We start from the raw sequence: 19,089 nt of genomic DNA on the forward strand, positions 1-19,089 counted from the left end.
CACATCTCCACATTTCCCATATCCATATCCTCCCCCACACGTCTCCACATTTCCCATATCCATATCCTCACCCACACGTCTCCACATTTCCCATATCCATATCCTCCCCCACACGTCTCCACATTTCCCATATCCTCCCCCACACATCTCCACATTTCCCATATCCTCCCACACGTCTCCACATTTCCCATATCCATATCCTCCCCCACACGTCTCCACATTTCCCATATCCATATCCTCCCCCACACGTCTCCACATTTCCCATATCCATATCCTCCCCCACACGTCTCCACATTTCCCATATCCATATCCTCCCCCACACGTCTCCACATTTCCCATATCCATATCCTCCCCCACACGTCTCCACATTTCCCATATCCATATCCTCCCCCACACGTCTCCACATTTCCCATATCCATATCCTCCCCCACACTTCCCATATCCATATCCTCCCCCACACGTCTCCACATTTCCCATATCCATATCCTCCCCCACACGTCTCCACATTTCCCATATCCTCCCCCACACGTCTCCGCATTTCCCATATCCATATCCTCCCCCACACGTCTCCACATTTCCCATTTCCATATCCTCCCCCACACGTCTCCACATTTCCCATATCCATATCCTCCCCCACACGTCTCCACATTTCCCATATCCATATCCTCCCCCACACGTCTCCACATTTCCCATATCCATATCCTCCCCCACACGTCTCCACATTTCCCATATCCATATCCTCACCCACACGTCTCCACATTTCTCATATCCATATCCTCCCCCACACGTCTCCACATTTCCCATATCCATATCCTCCCCCACACGTCTCCACATTTCCCATATCCATATCCTCACCCACACGTCTCCACATTTCTCATATCCATATCCTCCCCCACACGTCTCCACATTTCCCATATCCATATCCTCCCCCACACGTCTCCACATTTCCCATATGCTCCCCCACACGTCTCACATCTCCTTTTGCCTTTACACAGCGCTGCCACATGCCCTTTGACAGATTACAGCAACGCAACAGTTTCGGAACATAAACTCTGACATAGTTTCAAATGTCATGTCTATATACAGTGTTGTAATGATGTGCAAATAGTTCAAGTACAAAAGGGAAAATAAATAAACAGAAATATGGGTTGTATTTACAATGGTGTTTGTTCTTCACTGGTTGCCCTTTTCTTGTGGCAACAGGTCACCAATCTGCTGTGATTGCACACTGTGGTATTTCACCTAATAGATATGGGAGTTCATCAAAATTGAATTTGTTTTTGAATTCTTTGTGGGTCTGTGTAATCTGAGGGAAATATGTGTCTCTAATATGGTCATACACTTGGCAGCATGTTAGGAAGTGCAGCTCAGGTTTCCACCTCATTTTGTGAACAGTGTGCACATCGCCTGTTTTCTATTGAGACCAGGTCTGCCTACGGCGGCCTTTCTCAATAGCAAGGCTCACGGAGTCTGCACATAGTCAAAGATTTGTTTAATTTTGGGTCAGTCACTGTGGTCAGTTATTCTGCCACTGTGTACTCTCATTTTAGGGCCAAATAGCTTTCTAGTGTGCTCTGTTTTTTTGTTAATTATTTCCAATGTGTCAAGTGATTATGTTTTTTTTTTTCTCATGATTTGGTTGGGTCTAATTGTGTTGCTGTCCTGGGGGGTCTGTTCGTGTTTGTGAACAGAGCCCCAGGACCAGCTTGCTTAGGGGGCTCTTCTCCAGGTTAATTTCTCTGTAGGTGATGGCTTTGTTATGGAAGGTTTGAGAATTGCTTTCTTTTAAGTGTTTGTAAAATATAACAGCCCTTTTCTTGATTTTGATAATTAGCAGGTATCGGCCTAATTCTGCTCTGCATACATTATTTTTTTTTTTACATTGTACACTGAGGATATTTTTGCAAAATCCTGCATGTAGAATTGTTCATTTCTGCTACTGCTGTAATAACTCCCTTCACCCAATACTGGTTGGTTTGATCCGGCATGCTACTATTAACCACATGTTTACATGGCTGCTTGAGTTGGAGGTTCGGAACCAGCGAGGAAAGATGGCAGAAGCAGATGACGTGGATTCTGAATACAATGGCAGTAGAATCAAGGAGAATTAGAGTATTGTCCAAAAGAATGAAAAACGGAGCAAAATAGTTACAGGGATGAGAATGATCCTTCGTATCTAGTAGGAGTACGGTTTGTTAATGAGGAGCAGCTGAGCAGAGTACCATTCTTGAAGAAACCATTTGAGTTATCTAAACTGGTGGAGAGAGTGCTAGGTAAAGTGAAGGCTGTGAGCATCACAAGATTTGTTGTGCTTTTGCGGACCTGAAGGAACTTGCATTGTCTTAAACGATTTGATAAGTCAAATCAAATCTTATTGGTCACGTACATGTGTTTAGCAGATGTTATTGCAGGTGTAGTGAAATGCTTTGAAGTTTGAAGTGTGGTGTGTGTCTCTTCGGAACAGGGCACCCCTCAAGGGGATTATGTCTGGCATCTCGTTGGAAGTCGATTTTGAAGAGATAAAAAGTATTCCTGGAGTGATTGAAGCACTTCAAATGAATCGTGTGGTGAATGGTGAAAAAGTGAAGAGTCTATCTGTTCGTTTTTGATATGGAGTCTCTCCCTACTCAAGTGCAGTTAGAGTATATTAACTACAGAGTCAGAGCATTTATCCCAAGAACAATGCAGTGTGATCATTGTAAAGCTTTTGGTCATGTATCAAGTGTTTGCAGAAGGGAGAAGCCGAGATGTCAACGTTGTGGAAAAGAACATATGTGTTATAAAAGTGATGAAAATGTGACTTTGCAATTGCGGTGGGAACCATGAAGCCACGTCTTATGAATGCCCCACAAGGGTGAAAGAGAATGAGGGAGCCAAAGTCAGGGCTGTACAGAGCATTTCATATGCAGCAGCAGCTGTGAAAAGGGTTGAGGGTTTGAATGGTGCTCCTGAAGAGTCCATGGTGGTGGATAGGCCTTCACTGCAGCATGCAGGAGTTTCCTTTCACCAGCAGGATCCTGACATTTTAAAGGTTAAGAAGGTGGACTTTGTGGCCTTTATAGCTATGCTAATTAATGGCACTGCCAAGGTGGAGAGAAGGTCCAGGAAGATAGAAATCATAGTGGATGCAGGGGAGCGGTTCCTGGGGCTGAAAGATTTCTCAGTGAAGGAGTTACATGGAATATTGGCACAAGACATACCACCCTCTCAGGTCTTAGAGCCGTACCACCCTCTCAGGTCTTAGAGCCGTACCACCCTCTCAGGTCCTAGAGCCGTACCACCCTCTCAGGTCCTAGAGCTGTATCACCCTCTCAGGTCCTAGAGCTGTACCGCCCTCTCAGGTCCTAGAGCCGTACCACCCTCTCAGGTCCTAGAGCCGTACCACCCTCTCAGGTCCGAGAGCCTGAGAAGGGAGATATGGAAAAAATAAGTGGGAGTTTTGTTTGTTTGGCAATGTGCTATTTTTATTGGGGTGGTTTAAGTTAGTTTCACTATTACCTGTGGATTTTTTCGGGGGGGGTTCAACCCGTCCAGTTGGTGGCAGCAATACACCCTCGTGGGTTGTAGTCCGCCATAAAAACCACAGAAGAAGAATGCTTGAGTTGGAGCTCCTTGTCATGCTGTTTAGTATTGACGAACTTCAGCAACATATCCTGCTTTACTCTCCAAATCCCTAGCCTAATCTACGCGATCGGAGTGACTCTGCCCTCGTCCTTAGATTTCACCAACACCTTGAACACTCTCAGTACAACACTGCGAACCGAACCTCCCTTATCACTATTCTCTTCCGACAAGACCTGTAAAAGGCTCCTCGGGCTTCCTCTTCTTCTGAACCTTTACTCCCACTACTCTACCTCCACCCTTTTCCACCGATACACTCATCCCGCACTCTCAACTCATACCCCCTACCTTTCCATCCATCTCTGCTCCAGTCACAATCAAATGTTGCTCAACCACCTCCACCGGATTTCACGCTTTCACGCTAAGACTTTTCAAGCGACCCGCCGGAAAAATAACAATAAATGATACTTTAAAATCCCCTGAAGTAAACTTCCAATCACAAACCACGAAGGGATGGTTTTTGTGTTGACGTTCCGAAGCCAAACTGCCATTCGCGAAATCTGATAATTTTGACCAATCCGTACGAAGAACCCGTAAACGATGTGCCAATAGGCAGAGAAATGAAGAAGAGCACACTTTCCAACAACCAATACAAATCAAGAAAGATAACATTGTTTACGTGGTGTAGAACGTTTGTGATCCAATCAAATCGTTAGAAAAAATATGTTACATTCGTGGCTCGCCCAAATCAACATCCAAGTTAGGTTTTGCTCCCCTACCTTGTGCAAGAGGCTTGAATTCCAGTTTGACAGGAGAGGAACTAGCTACTATACTCAATTACAAGGTAACTTAGTTTATAAAGCAAGTTATTAGCAATTATGTGCATGCAATTACTGTTTGATATTACTAGTCATTATGCTTGCCATTTAGCTAAAGCTTTACCTGTCACTCCTGCATTGCGGCGCGAACGTCGCTTTCATATTTGCGAGCCAAGCTAGCTGGTTAGCCAACTAGCAAGTGTGTGTTATAATTTTGCCTTTCAAAAACACTATTGTTGCAGGTTGTTTCCCATTTCTATATACTAAGGAGCGAGGAGAGACCTTAACGTACAAGTTTGATAATCACATTCTACGATATGTTTATTGGGCAAGGGAAATGAATGGGCTCGTCTGCTACAGTACACTGCAAAACCACGACTGTTAGCCAGTTTGATGGCGTGATTCAGTTGTCTCGCTAGGTCTGTCAAGCTGAAAAGCTAGCTAGTTCAGTTGGTCTGGGAAGCTGTTTTAAAGTGAACTGTTGTTGCCAGTGAGTGTCAACTGCTTTCTAGCTATCCTGCTTTCTAGCCAGTACAGTGGAATTGATTAGCTAGTTTAAAGCAACAAGCTTCCCTGAGGGAAGTCAGGATGAATAAAGCCCTTTTTATAATGTTCAACAATCCTTTTGTAGCAGGGCAGGGTAGGGTAGGGTAGGGTAGGGGGGGGGGGGGGGGGGGAGATTTCGAACATGCTGGATTGGTGGACAGCTTGTCAAAACATCAGACTGTTACTATGGTTACTCCATGCTCTCAGTCTGAAAGAAGTTGCTATAAGAAGTTGCTATAAAAAAAAATGCAAGTCTCTAAGGCAGAATGTTGAATAGAGTGATATTTAAACCAGTGGAGGCTCCTCAGAGGAGTAAGGGGAGGACCATCCTATTGAAACATTTAGAAAGTTATCCTTTTTTAGATACAGCTGTACTATACATTCACGTCACCAGCTATTTTCTGTCCTCTGGGTACATTGACTTCAATACAAAACCTAGGAGGCTCATGATTCTCACACCCTTCCATAGACTTGCACAGTAATTATGATGACTTCCAAAGGACGTCCTCCAACCTATCAGAGCTCTAGCAGCATAAACTGACATGTTGCCCATCCAATCAAAGGATCAGAGAATACAGCTAGCACTGTAGTGCATAAAATGTGGTGAGTAGTCGACTCAAAGAGAGGGAGGCCAGTTTTGAACAAATTAATTTCTTCAAAAATTAAGTTGAAGCAGCAGCAAGAGAGCTCCATATTTCATTATTTTTTTCACTTACTTAGCTAGCTAATTTAGCCTACTCAAACACCCGGCTCAACCAGAGAGGAATGATATTTATGTTAGCTTGCTGGCTGAGGCTAACCAACACACCTTGATAGCTAGCTGGCTAAGGCTAACCAACACACCTTGATTACTCCAATTTGTATCTTGACCTGTGCACCTACGTTATAAACTTGAATTTTTAGGCTAGGTTGTAGCAACCCCACAGTGCATTCGGAAAGTATTCAGACCCCTTTTTCCACATTTTGTTATGTTACAGCCTTATTTTAAAATGTATTAATTTAACAAAATTCCTCATCAATCTACACGCAATACCCCATAATGACAAAGTGAAAACAGGTTTTTAAACATTTTTGCTAATTTATTGAAACAAGAAAACGTAAATACCTTATTTACATAAGTATTCAGACCCTTTGCTATGAGACTCAATTGAGCTCAGGTGCATCCTGTTTCCATTGATCATCCTTTCTACAACTTGATTGGAGTTCACCTGTGGTAAATTCAATTGATTGGACATGATTTGGGAAGGCACACACCTGTCTATATAAGGTCCCACAGTTGACAGTGCATGTCAGAGCAAAAACGAACTTGTGGCTTGGAAGGAATTGTTCGTAGGGCTGCGAGACAGGATTGTGTCGAGGCACACATCTGGGGAAGGGTACACAACAAATGTCTGCAGCAAGGTCCCCAAGAATACAATGGACTCCTTCATTCTTAAATGGAGAAGGGACTTGGGCAGGGAGTTAACCAAGAACCCGATGGCCACTGACAGAGATAACTCTGGAGATGGTTGTTCTTCTGGAAGGTTCTCCCATCTCTGTAGCACTCCACCAGTCAGGTCTTTATGGTAGGGTGGCCAGAGGGAAGCCACTCCTCAGTAAAATGCACATGACAGCCCACTTGGAGTTTTCCAAAAGGCACCTAAAGGACTCTGACCATGAGAAACAAGATTCTTTACTCAGTACTTTGTTGAAGCACCTTTGGCAGAGATTTCAGCCTCCTTAACGTAATAGAGCTAATCACAGGCAAAATCCTAGAGCAGAACTTGGTTCAGTCTGCTTTCTAACAGACACTGGGAGACATTCACCTTTCAACAGGACAATAACCAACTGTATGTTGGTTGTGGAGATCCAGCCAAATGGAGGGTCTGACAACAATCAATAAATGTTGATTTTTAGAGTGAACTATCACCCCTTCATTTTGTGACTTACAGTAGGGTAGTTTAGGGTTTGGAACTTTGATTCACTGATGCCTCATTTGGTCTGGTTGGTCCTAATGGATGCATACTTGATTGTGTTGGTGGAGGATTCTTGGCAGCCTTTCAAACAGTGTCAAGGGCCAGAGCTAGTGAACAATAACATGGCATGCTAGTGGCCAAAACCACTGAAAGGGGGTCAAAGCCTTTGTCCATTTGAGTGGAAGAAGAGGGTTGGAGTTTAGCCTGCACACTGTTTAACTGGGATCAGAATGTCACATTTAGGCTGTCCCAAATCCCAGACACCAACAGTGATGTTTAATATCACCCAAGTGATTCCTTTCTACAACACATTTATAAACTCAGCAAATAAAGAAATTTCCCCTTTTCAGGACCCTGTCTTTCAAAGATAATTTGTAAAAATCCAAGTAACTTCACAGATCTTCTTTATAAAGGGTTTAAACACTGTTTCCCAAACAATCCATGAACATGCACCTGTGGAACGGTCGTTAAGACACTAACAGCTTACAGACGGTAGGCAATTAAGGTCACAGTTATGAAAACTTAGGACACTAAAGAGGTCTTTCTACTGACTCCGTATAACACCAAAAGAAAGATGCCCAGGGTCCCTGCTCATCTGCATGAATGTGCCTTAGGCATTCTGCAAAGAGGCTTGAGGACTGCAGATGTGGCCAGGGCAATAAATTGCAATGTCCGTACTGTGAGAAGCCTAAGACAGCACTACAAGGAAACGGGATGGACAGCTGATCGTCCTCGCAGTGGCAGACCACGTGTAACAACAACACCTGCACAGAATCGGTACATCCAAACCTCACACCTGTGGGACAGGTACAGGATGGCAACAACAACGGCCCGAGTTACACTAGGAACGCACAATCCTTCCATCAGTGCTCAGACTGTCCGCAATAGGCTGAGAGAGACTGGACTGAGGGCTTGTAGGCCTGTTGTAAGGCAGGTCCTCGCTAGACATCGCCGGCAACAACGTCGCCTATGGGCACAAACCCACCGTCGCTGGACCCGACAGGACTGGCAAAAAGCGCTCTTCACTGATGAGTCGCGTTTTTGTCTCACCAGGGGTGATGGTCGGATTCACGTTTATCGTCGAAGGAATGAGCATTACACCGAGGCCTGTACTCTGGAGCAGGATCCTTTTGGAGGGTCAGTCATGGTCTGGGGCGGTGTGTCACAGCATCATCGGACTGAGCTTGTTGTCATTGCAGGCAATCTCAATGCTGTGCGTTACAGGGGAGACATCCTCCTCCCTCATGTGGTACCCTTCCTGCAGGCTCATCCTCATAGGACCCTCCAGCATGACAATGCTACCAGGCATACTGCTCGTTCTGTGTGTGATTTCCTGCAAGACAGGAATGTCAGTGTTCTGCTATGGCCAGCAAAGAGCCCGGATCTCAATCCCATTGAGTACGTCTGGGACCTGTTGGATCAGAGGGTGAGGGCCATTCCCCCCAGAAATGTCCAGGAACTTGCAGGTGCCTTGGTGGAAGAGTGGGGTAACATCTCACAGCATGAACTGGCAAATCTGGTGCACTCCATGAGGAGATGCACTGCAGTAATTAATGCTGGTGGCCACACACACTTTTGATTTTGACCCCCCTTTGTTCAGGGACACATTATTCCATTTCTGTTAGTCACATGTCTGTGGAACTTGTTCAGTTTATGTCTCAGTTGTTGAATCTTGTTATGTTCATACAAATATTTACACATGTTAAGTTTGCTGAAAATAAACGCTGTTGACAGTGAGAGGACGTTTCTTTTTTTGCTGAGTTTATGTTTGTTGGTCAGTCCCTGAATGCTGTTGAATGATTAAAAGCCTCCCATTCTCTATTGTCACCCCCCAGCCACTGTTGTCAGTCAGCCTGACTGACTGAGTTAGGACGTCACACCACGTATCTACCACGTATCTACCAAAGTGTTACCTTTGCATTAGATTTTTGATTTATAATCTCAGTGTATGTCACTACTACATGCATGTTGTTAAGATGATTTAGGAGACTCCCATTCTCTATTCTCACTCCCCCAGCCACTGTTGTCAGCCTATAGCCTGAATGTTAAGAACAGGAAGACAGCATAACGGCAGGCCGTCACACGGTGCTGTGACACAGCTGTCCTCCTTGGCCCTGCACCGAGCTCTTGGCTAGGCCATAGGGTCCATCTCAAATGGCCAGGGCCCATAGGACCGTTTGGAATACACCCATAAACATACAAGCAGCTGTCCCACTGTGTCTTATCATCCTCCGTCCCCAATATTACCTGGAATAAGCCTAAATTGTGTGGCAGCATCAACTGTATTTCAACTGGCACATGTGTACAGTGGTGCTGCTGTGTCTGTGAAAGGCAGGCACACTCGGTGCCCATTTATTTCCCTTCAGAGCAGATGTGCTGTTGGAAAGTAAGGTTTCTTGCTGCCAAAAATGACTTTGAACTGTTGTGATGGTGGTTGAGTCTCGGGATTTCTTTGCCCTTTGCGAGGAGCTGCAAGAAGAGCAGTTGACAAAGTGAGAGGGAGGATATCAGAGGAGGCTGGTGGCATGCGCTATAGGAGGATGGGCTCATTGTAATTGCTGGAATAGATTCAATGGAATGGAGGCAAACGTGGTTTCCATATGTTGATAGAGGGAGTTAGGGTGAGTGAGTAGAGAAGGCTGGACTTGAGAGGGAAGGGAGCGAGGCAGCTGCAGAGGGGAATGATGAATAAACATGACTCCTAAAATGTCCACATATGTAATGCTAACTGAACTTTGACACTACTACCATGGCTATTTAAAGCAATCATTATACCAATGTGAAGGACATAGCAGCCTAATACTGTTTAAAAAAACAACAACTTAATACTGTAAAAAACAACTACCTTTTGATGTTTCATTTTTAAAAAAGATGAAGTTTCATTCACCTGAGGGCAAGTTCCATGGTAATGGAATTACGCTGAGATTCAGATGTTTCACTTTAAAATGTATGCCAAAGAAAAGCCATTTGATTTCAGTTTAACAAACCATACAATTCTATGCACAATGACTACTTTTAACAATTTGCTAATTTGCCAAAAACACATTTACTGGAAGGACTGTGCAGATACAAAGTTAATTTTATTTACTGTGTAAATTGTTTGTCGTTTGTGCATAGAGGTGTATGGTTTGTTAAACTTTTGAAAAAAATGTTTTTTGCATACATTTCAAAGTGAAAAATCGTAATCTCAGCGTAAATCGTAATCTCAGCGTAAATCGTAATCTCAGCGTAAATCGTAATCTCCGCGTAAATCGGAATCTCAGCGTAAATCGGAATCTCAGCGTAAATCGGAATCTCAGCGTAAATCGGAATCGGAGTCCTGCAATTCTACACATTTTGTCATGGGGCTGAGAATTTAAAGTTTTAAAGCTAATTTGCTGCAATTCTACACATTTTGTTATGGGGCTGAGAATTTAAAGTTTTAAAGCTAATTTGCTGCAATTCTACACATTTTGTCATGGGGCTGAGAATTGAAAGTTTTAAAGCTAATTTGCTGCAATTCTACACATTTTGTCATGGGGCTGAGAATTGAAAGTTTTAAAGCTAATTTGCTGCAATTCTACACATTTTGTTATGGGGCTGAGAATTGAAAGTTTTAAAGCTAATTTGCTGCAATTCTACACATTTTGTTATGGGGCTGAGAATTGAAAGTTTTAAAGCTAATTTGCTGCAATTCTACACATTTTGTTATGGGGCTGAGAATTGAAAGTTTTAAAGCTAATTTGCTGCAATTCTACACATTTTGTTATGGGGCTGAGAATTGAAAGTTTTAAAGCTAATTTGCTGCAATTCTACACATTTTGTTATGGGGCTGAGAATTTAAAGTTTTAAAGCTAATTTGCTGCAATTCTACACATTTTGTTATGGGGCTGAGAATTTAAAGTTTTAAAGCTAATTTGCTGCAATTCTACACATTTTGCCATGCTTATGTGTGTTTATGCTATCTGAGTGACTAAAACATTATAACAAAATCAATGTGGGCCCCATGCCATGACATTTGGGGAATTTTAGATTCTCCCTGACCGTCTAGTTTTTATTTTGGTGATTGTTAGTCCTCAAAAATGATCTGATTTAAAAAAAAATAAAAAAAATATTGCCCCATTTATCTTTTCTACATATTTTATATCTGGTTGTAGTCGTTTTAAGTTTACACAGAATTTTAAATTTTTTAATTGCAGTGTTGGTGCGCATCTGCTTAATGCATGAAAGGGAAACACTGAATGGGTTTATATCATTCATTAGTAAGTCCAAAAATGTATGTAGTTAGTACAGATTGGCCCTTTTAGTGATAAAAATTGACAGCAATTACAAAATACAGGTTTTAGGAGCACCATAAAAATATATATTTTAAGATTGAGATATAGTCTAAATTGGGCCTACATAGCTGTGTTTACACAGGCAGCCCAATTCTGATATTTTTTCCACTAATTGGTCTTTTGACCAATCAGACCAGCTCTGAAAAATATCTGATGTGAAAATATCTGATGTGATTGGTAAAAAGACCAATTAGTGTAAAAAAATATCCAAATTGTCTGCTTGTGTAAACACTATGAATCATAGCTACTTTTGAAGCTCATCTCCTGAAGAAGCTCTACCATGTCCTTTCTTTCTGTGCCACCACTTTTGCATACTACCGAGGCTGCGGGAAAGCGAAGAAATCCTTACAAAAATCCTTAATCCCAAATTTAAAATTCCAGGTAGCACAGCAAAATATGTAGGCACATATGCCCTGAAAAAGGTAGAATTGTAGAGCCCTGTACATTGTCAGTTTACTAGAGTAGGCCTGTGACATTGGACCACAGGCATTGTACTGTAGTTTCTCTCTCTGTGTGACACCATGTTTATTTCTACTGACTGCTTGAGGCTGTTTTAATCTGGCAAAGGCACAGGTTACCATGGCAATGCCTTTTACTGGTATTCTTTTGTATGAGACGCTCATCTCGCTCACTACTAGACTGAAAACTAAGTAGAACATTCTAGAATGTTTACACTCTCAGATATTCACTGTAAAAAAAATAAACACCCACAAATTATTATTTATTAACTGTTTCCACAGCCTTTTTTGTTTACTCAACTTTTCAGTCCAAGTGTTACCTGAACAAAAATAAAATGTTGCCCCAAATTTATCTCCAATTTGAGAATTTGGGCCAAAATTCAGTCCATTTAAAATACTATGTTTGCTCAACTGGGTCTCAATTGTTGTTTCAGCTATTAATTATTATTTGGGCATCTTAACTAAAAATATCTGTGCAATTGTTTACATGCACATAAGCTGTGCTTTTAACATACAATGTTTTCAACATACATATTTGACACACGTTAACATACATGATTACATTGTGCATGTTCATTTATACAGTCATTATTATTCAACCTTTTCTCAGCTGGGATTTGAACTCACAACCTCTTGGTTCATGGCATTCTGACCTTCCTGCTACGCACCACATCTGTGTCATTATTAGGTAATCTGACCTTTCTCTCATCATTCATTTGATTTATTATTTAAGCCATTTGAGGTTTTTCCGTATAATTGTCTACTGTTGGTGGAGCATATTATTCTGTTTTAATATTACTCCTTAATCAGTTTGCTAAATATTTTTTTGGACTGTATTTTTAACAGAGCTGATATTTACTTTTTGAATACATTTTGAACTCAGTCATTGACACACACGGTGGTGTCGCAGGAAGATTGGAATGCTGTGAACCAAGAGGTTGTGAGTTCAAATCCCAGGTGAAAACATGTTGAATAATAATGAGTCTATAAATGAACATGCACAGTGTAATCATGTGTGTCAAATATGTATGTTGAAAACATGTGTATGTTGTGGTGTAACTAGTTCCACCGCATAAAAAGTAAATGAAATATACATTTCTAATTGAATGAACATATGAAACAATTTGTGTAAACAAATCATTTTAAGTGACTGAATTTTTGCCTACGTTTTCTCATGTTGGAACTAAGTTTGGGACAACTAAAAATGTTAAGTTCAGGTAACACTTTGACTGAAAAGTTGAGTGTAAAAAAATAAATAATAATAATTAAAGGCTGTGGAGCCAGTTAGTTGAAACAACTACATTTTTTCCCAGTGTTGGTTAAGCCTCTGGAATTCAGATTCCCCAGTACAACAGGCGGGGACAGTAGTGTATAGCCTACTCCACACTTGCATAAGGACAAGGTTATCAGCCAAGAACTGCTGGTACACCATTTTTAGCCCAATGCCCTTATCAGCATATCAACATTTGTTAATCAGGATGACATAGCAGAATAGTATAATTATTCTTTCAGTTTTCTCAGGAAAGGCTTGTTGACCTGCAGAAACACAAACAATGGGTATATAGGATACATACCGGATACTTGGCTAATATCATAGTAGTCTGTTATGATGACGTCCTCTCAGTTGAAGTATTAAAGCACAGTTGAACGTTTTCTCTTGAGAAATCTGTGTATGATTTCTATATAGGCACCTGTTCTTCCCCTTAACTATCAAGAGTAGATGTGGGATTGATATTGAGCCAATATGAACAAAAATATCCTCTAGTTTTACATGCCCAGCCAACCACTATGCCTTGAAGCTTCGACATTAAAGGGATGCTTTGGGATTTTGGCAGTGAGGATTCCATTTTTATGTCTCTGTTTCTTGTATGAAGGAAGTTAGAGGTAGTTTCGTGAGCCAATGCTAACTAGCGTTAGCTCAATGTCTGGATGTACTAGCATGCCAAAATCCCTAAGTATCCCTTTAACTCTGAAGGCATTGGCCCAGTTTAGATTTTGCAGTGTCTTGTGCCCTCTAGTGGCCATTGCATGTAGATACAACTTTTCTTTGTTCTCACGAGCGCTGGGAATGGAACGCTTACCCTATTTTGTTGACTGGGTCATTAATTAGTACACACCGGAGCATGTTTTTATTGGACAAGTTCATGTAATTTGTCCCTCACTGCTTCAGTTCTTTTTTCTTTGTCTGTGAATACGACCTGCACAAAAAAATCTGGTTTGTTTTGATTAAGAAATGTGTGATTTTTGTCATGTTTCTTCTCTTCCTGTCTCTCTCAAGAATCCACTTTAGATGAGTGATTGACTTAGTGCTGTCTGTCTCTCCTCCCCAGCCCTGCTCTGACCAGCTGACTTAGTGCTGTCTGTCTCCTCCTCAGCCCTGCTCTGACCAGCTGACTTAGTGCTGTCTGTCTCTCCTCCCCTGCCCTGCTCTGACCAGCTGACTTAGTGCTGTCTGTCTCCTCCTCAGCCCTGCTCTGACCAGCTGACTTAGTGCTGTCTGTCTCTCCTCCCCTGCACTGCTCTGACCAGCTGATTTAGTGCTGTCTGTCTCTCCTCCTCAGCCCTGCTCTGACCAGCTGACTTAGTGCTGTCTGTCTCCTCCTCAGCCCTGCTCTGACCAGCTGACTTAGTGCTGTCTGTCTCTCCTCCCCTGCACTGCTCTGACCAGCTGATTTAGTGCTGTCTGTCTCTCCTCCTCAGCCCTGCTCTGACCAGCTGACTTAGTGCTGTCTGTCTCTCCTCCCCTGCCCTGCTCTGACCAGCTGACATAGTGCTGTCTGTCTCCTCCTCAGCCCTGCTCTGACCAGCTGACTTAGTGCTGTCTGTCTCTCCTCCCCTGCTCTGACCAGCTGACTTAGTGCTGTCTGTCTCTCCTCCCCTGCTCTGACCAGCTGACAGTGCTGTCTGTCTCCTTCTCAGCCCCTGCCCTGCTCTGACCAGTTGACTTAGTGTTGTCTGTCTCTCCTCCTCAGCCCTGCTCTGACCAGCTAACTTAGTGCTGTCTGTCTCTCCTCCTCAGCCCTGCTCTGACCAGCTGACTTAGTGTTTTCTGTCTCTCCTCCTCAGTCCCTGCCCTGCTCTGATCAGCTGCACCATGGGAAGGAAGAGTAGAGTGAAGACTCAGAAGTCGGGGACAGGTGCCACAGCCGTGGTCTCTCCCAAAGAGATGATGAACCTAATCTCAGACCTCCTACAGAGTATGTTCCAACGCTGCGTCCCAAATGGCAACCCATTTCCGCTATATAGTGTACTACTTTTGACTAGGACCCATAAGAATAAAAAGTTTGTTCCATTGAGAGTTCTTAGGCTTGATCTGTGTCTGGGAAACAGGCTTTATGTGATTTTGTAGCTATGTAACTTATCGTGTGATATGTATGTCTATCCCATTAGAATGCAGCAGTGCTGCCCCTTCTCCAGGGAAAGAGTGGGAGGAGTATATCCAGATAAGAGGACTGGTGGAGAAGATCAGGAAGAAACAGAAAGGTAGGCTGGATCACAGACACACACAGACAAACCCTAATTCTAACCCTAACCCCTAAGCCTAAAATAGCCTTTTTTTCTAAGTGAGGACCGGCAAAATTTCCTCACTTCTCTGAATTTTAGTTGGTTTACAGTTCTTGTGAGGACTCCTGTTACTCACAAGCAATGTTCCCTCTAAGCTGCGCGCAGGCGCGCACCTCCTCCGGGGCTTCCTCGCAGAATAATTATCAGCCCACACAGAGAAGCACGAGATTGAACTTCACTCAACTTTCTAGAGTTTTCCCCGTTAGTTAACACTATAAACGTTTCCCTTTACTGTGGGAATTGTGATCGAATCAACAAAATATTAGCCACTTTCAATGCAACATACCGAAACAAAGTGAACTATGCAAGATATTCTGTTGTAGGCAGAACGGATCAGAGTAGGGTTCTATTGCATTGACACACATGACTCAGGCCCGTACTCTACACAGATCGGTGCACCATAACCAATCAGAGCTGCAGTAGGCCTATATGTAAATAGACCATTGCCATATACGGATCTGTGCCATTTACTTTGAACTGGACTCTGACTGTGTTTACAGTATGAGCGGTCGACAGTAGATGTGCTTGTTTTGAGATCAAAGCGGACGCTGCATGTAGCCATGTGTGCACATTCGTATATTTGTTCATATCCTTTGCTAGTTAGTGAGTTATTAGCCCAGTTATAGATCATGTGTGGTCAGCAATGGGGGAGGGATTGCTTCCTACAAGTGCATAAAATGTGTGTATTTCTAGCCATCTTTGAAAAGAGAGTAATGTAAATAACTTTTTTTTGTCTTGAAGGGACAGTGTTGTATTTTGAGACAGGCTTGAATAAGCTTTGTAGCCAATAGGCAGAGGGTAGCATAATTTGTCTGATTCTCTGTAATAATGTTTCATTTTATCTTGCATTAAACAACACAACATTTTCAGTCACCTTGTCTGAAGGCCAAGTGAATAAATAGGTTAACGTCAAGCCCTGTATGTTTTTTATGGAATGTAGACCTACGTTGAACACAGGAGGATCGAACAGGTATTTCCAACGTAGGCTGAATTAAAGAACTGCTATTTTCCATGTTATGGGATGCATTCTCTCCATTGTTTTTGATGGTAGGCCACTGATAGGCCTTCATTATTATCAAATAGCCACAGTAGCCTACTTGACTACTGCTAAACTGTAACCTAATGCGGGTACAGCCTGTGTTCTCAGTAAACGCACACCGGAAGTTGCACATCATTTTCACAACATTCAAGTTTTGGCTCGGCACACCTGAGATTTGCTCAGTGCCAGAAAATGTTTTGAGGGAACATTGCTCACAAGTATAGTAAAGCATGTGTACACACACACACACACAGACAGACAGACAGACAGACAGACAGACAGACAGACACACAGACACAGACACAGACACAGACACAGACACAGACACAGACACAGACACAGACACAGACACACAGACAGACAGACAGACAGACAGACAGACAGACAGACAGACAGACAGACAGACAGACAGACAGACAGACAGACACAGACAGACACAGACAGACACAGACAGACACAGACAGACAGCTAGCTAGCTAGCTAGCTAGCTAGCTTGCTTGCTTGCTTGCTTGCTTGCTTGATTTGAGCCATGGTCTATATAGTTTAAATATGAATAGTTGAATCATAAGTGTGTCTCTCTCTCAGGTATCTCTGTGATATTTGAGGGCAGCAGAGAGGAGTTCTTCCCGGAGCTGATGGCGTGGGCTCAGGAGAGTGGCGCTTCCTGCGAGGGGGTTGAGATTGCTAACTTCGCTGGCGAGGGCTTCGGCCTCAGGGCCACCAAGGACATCAAGGTGGGTCCGTACAACTGGACGGACTCTGTTCCTGGCAGTAGTTGTCAGGGTGAAACATCACCTGGGTCATTTTCCTTAAAGGGACATTTCACCCGGGATCTGCCACTGGTATACAGTCATTACTGTATTAACAACATTAGGTTTTTGTCATAAACATCAGAATTATCCAAACCATAAGCTAGAACAAGCTTATTTTAATTTCACTGGTAGAATCAGGAAGTTTAGACTTTCTGTGTATTTGTCTGCTCATAGTAAACCCTGAGGTGAAATTTCCCTATTAAACCACAACATTACGAAACATTTTAGCAACTGAAATGAGAGTTTCTCATTGGACAAGTGCAGGTAGTGCCTCCCTGTTTCGATTAGTTTTCTTCCCTATGGTGTTTAGTAAGTACGACACTGGTTCCACTGTGGATAGAAGGAACCTGAAAGAGAATGACAGTTCTAGTTGGTGTTCTTGTTATTAGTAACATTTGAAAATGGCTGCCACTTATAGCTGATCGAACAAGCAGACCTGTTCTAATGATGCCCAGGTGCTCTGTGTCCTGGTGTAAGTTTAATCAGTGACGTAACACTGTCGGAAGAGTTTAAAAGCACAATGAACACTTACATTCCATTAAGCCTGAGGTAGACTGAAATCACCGGGCCAAACTTTTCACCCATATGATGTCATTGTCCATTTTGTTCTCAGGCAGAGGAGCTGTTTCTGTGGATCCCCAGGACGATGCTGATGACTGTGGAATCAGCCAAAAACTCTGTCCTGGGTTAGTGGAAATGTTAGGCCATTGTACTGTGATGCCATCCTACCCTTCATTGACTATAAGGCTTTTGTCCTCTGACATTTGAACCCCCCCTGCTGTGTCCTCCCCTAGGGCCCCTACACACACACACACACACACACACACACACACACACACACACACACACACTCTATTATTTATGTAACCGTCCCTCTCCCCCCCAGGTCCCCTGTACAGCCAGGACCGTATTCTCCAAGCCATGGGTAACGTGACCCTGGCCCTCCACCTGCTGTGTGAGCGGGCTGACCCCGCCTCCCCCTGGCTTCCCTACATCAAGACCCTCCCTGGGGACTACGACACCCCCCTATATTATGAGGAGGAAGAGGTACACCACCTGCTGTCCACTCAGGCCATCCCGGACGTCCTCAGCCAGTACAAGAACACTGCACGACAGTACGCATACTTCTACAAGGTCATCCAGGTGAGTGGCAGAAAGGTACTCCGTCACACACTGGATTTCTGAAGAAACAGTCATGTTCTAACTGTCATCCAGGTGAGTGGCAGAAAGGTACTCCGTCACACACTGGATTTCTGAAGAAACAGTCATGTTCTAACTGTCATCCAGGTGAGTGGCAGAAAGGTACTCCGTCACACACTGGATTTCTGAAGAAACAGTCATGTTCTGCTATTCACTACTTCTACAAGGTCATCCAGGTGAGTGGTAGTGCTCTGTCCCTACAAAGTCCTCCAGGTGAGTGGTAGTGCTCTGTCCCTACAAAGTCCTCCAGGTGAGTGGTAGTGCTCTGTCCCTACAAAGTCATCCAGGTGAGTGGTAGTGCTCTGTCCCTACAAAGTCCTCCAGGTGTGTGGTAGTGCTCTGTCCCTACAAAGTCATCCAGGTGAGTGGTAGTGCTCTGTCCCTACAAAGTCATCCAGGTGAGTGGTAGTGCTCTGTCCCTACAAAGTCCTCCAGGTGAGTGGTAGTGCTCTGTCCCTACAAAGTCCTCCAGGTGAGTGGTAGTGCTCTGTCCCTACAAAGTTATTTGGTATTTTATAGTAATAGCTGCGTTTCATTGCATCTACAACCAAATATTAATTCAACACTACCCTGAACAGGTTGCAAAACATTGTGAGCAGAAAGGACGCAGAACTGTCTGTCTGCACAGGTTTTACACAATATGAGGTGCTGCTGACTTTGCAAAAATCCCGAAACATGTTTGTCACGGGTATGTGAAACAGACTATCCTCTGTGTGTGTGTGTGTGTTTTCCATGGATAGACAGGAGTATAGATGTGTTTTTTCCCTTAAGTAGTCTGAAGTGTGTCTTTTCCATGGGCAGACTGAGGAGTAGAGGTGAT

General features: G+C 43.3%; 1 protein-coding gene across 1 annotated transcript in view; it reads left to right on the forward strand.

The window, feature by feature from the left end:
- The first annotated feature begins 4,263 nt into the window (after positions 1 to 4,263).
- LOC110504226 (actin-histidine N-methyltransferase) overlaps positions 4,264 to 19,089 on the forward strand; it is a 42,640-nt gene continuing 27,814 nt past the window's right edge. The window contains exons 1-6 of the mRNA XM_036962510.1: positions 4,264 to 4,405; positions 14,721 to 14,851; positions 15,045 to 15,137; positions 16,843 to 16,991; positions 17,683 to 17,755; positions 17,956 to 18,212. Coding sequence (XP_036818405.1) covers positions 14,749 to 14,851; positions 15,045 to 15,137; positions 16,843 to 16,991; positions 17,683 to 17,755; positions 17,956 to 18,212 — 675 coding nt within the window. The 5' untranslated portion in view covers positions 4,264 to 4,405; positions 14,721 to 14,748. The remainder of the gene's footprint in view (positions 4,406 to 14,720; positions 14,852 to 15,044; positions 15,138 to 16,842; positions 16,992 to 17,682; positions 17,756 to 17,955; positions 18,213 to 19,089) is intronic.

This window comes from Oncorhynchus mykiss, chromosome 25 (assembly GCF_013265735.2).
Source record: "Oncorhynchus mykiss isolate Arlee chromosome 25, USDA_OmykA_1.1, whole genome shotgun sequence".
NCBI lineage: Eukaryota > Metazoa > Chordata > Actinopteri > Salmoniformes > Salmonidae > Oncorhynchus > Oncorhynchus mykiss.